The sequence below is a fragment of the Mastomys coucha genome, unplaced genomic scaffold, assembly GCF_008632895.1.
Source record: "Mastomys coucha isolate ucsf_1 unplaced genomic scaffold, UCSF_Mcou_1 pScaffold5, whole genome shotgun sequence".
Classification (NCBI taxonomy): Eukaryota; Metazoa; Chordata; class Mammalia; order Rodentia; family Muridae; genus Mastomys; species Mastomys coucha.
The window spans coordinates 83371158-83372433 of record NW_022196911.1 but is presented as its reverse complement, the minus strand read 5'-3'; the positions used below and the strand labels follow the sequence as shown (position 1 = coordinate 83372433).

Below are 1276 nucleotides of genomic sequence, written 5' to 3'. Positions count from 1 at the left end.
CAAGGTAATTTTGGATGTTTAGTCTAGCATCCATCACATTAGCATCCACTTCTAATCTACTGTGTCATGTGAAAATTTGATTCAGATACCTTTCCTGATTTGACTCAAATGACTGATGAAAACATTGAAGGTGACAGGGCTAAAATCCAATGAAGAGCTCTGATACTAGTCTGATAATCAGTGTCCTGGGAGAGTAGATGATTGGAGGAAGAGAGGTAGGTCTGAGTGCAGACAAATAGTATCAGGGCTGGCCCATCTACAGCAGGACAAAGCCTTCACCAGAAATACCTCTCCAAGAGGCTGAAAGCCTAACTACTTTCTGAAAAATAAAAGATAGAAACTGGAAGCCTATGGAGCCTTCTATGACCTTGTATGTTTTTTTTCCTATGAAACATAAGAAAATGATTCCTCAGTGGGGAAAGACAACCTTGTAGAGCCTTTGGTGGGGTCCAGCAGGGCCATGTTCTCCTCAGGTGACTGCAGCAACCTTTCCAGGTCCTCATCAAGAGAAGAATGAGCTCTGTCCAGGGGCAAGTAAAGATAATAGCAAGAGTCATTTTCCCTTAGATAGCACATCACTGCACAGGGAAAGAGTCCTCAAAACTGCCACTCCCACAAGAACTGAAAGAGCATAAGGTGTGAGACTGTTATCTAGATGCCAGAGGCTACTTGTATCTAACATATATATATATATATACACTAAAAGCTTCCTTTAGCTCCTTGACAAAACCCTGGTACCCATGAGATCAGTCCTTCCAATGCCAGCTCTGTCTCAATTATAGGTCATTAAATCCGGTTTTCTATATGATGTTAAATTGTACATGCTTTCTATGTGTTTTTCTGAATAAGAACTTCTTCTAAGGCTAGATGATAAAAGATGTTTTGTACTAAAATGTACTTTCCATTTGAAAAAATTATCTTCCATTCTATAATAGTGCCTAGGACTCATCACTCACATAGCACCTGGGAATTGTGGAACACCAACTTGTGGGTGGCACTGTCAACTATTTAGAAAAATTAAGATCAATGGCTAAGGAGAGGGGTTCAGTAAACAAAGCACTTGTCAAATAAGCATTGAGGATCAGGGTCTGAACTCCCAGAACCTACATGAAAGCCATCCCCACGTGTAATCCCAGCATTTAGAAGGTAGAGACAGGGGTCAAGGATTTAGCTCAGTGGTAGAGCGCTTGCCTAGCAAGCACAAGGCCCTGGATTCAGTCCTCAGCTCTGAAAAAAAAAAGAAAGAAAGAAAGAGAGAGAGAGAGGGAGAGGGAGA

At 41.4% G+C, this 1276-nt stretch overlaps 1 protein-coding gene across 2 annotated transcripts in view; it reads right to left on the bottom strand.

Annotated features, from left to right (window-relative positions):
* The window catches only part of Tex14 (testis expressed 14, intercellular bridge forming factor), a 75634-nt gene that overhangs the window by 5633 nt on the left and 68725 nt on the right, over window positions 1-1276 (bottom strand). For both annotated transcript variants that reach the window (XM_031354380.1, XM_031354381.1), the window contains one exon: window positions 428-520. In XM_031354380.1, the coding sequence (XP_031210240.1) occupies window positions 428-520 (93 nt within the window). The remainder of the gene's footprint in view (window positions 1-427; window positions 521-1276) is intronic.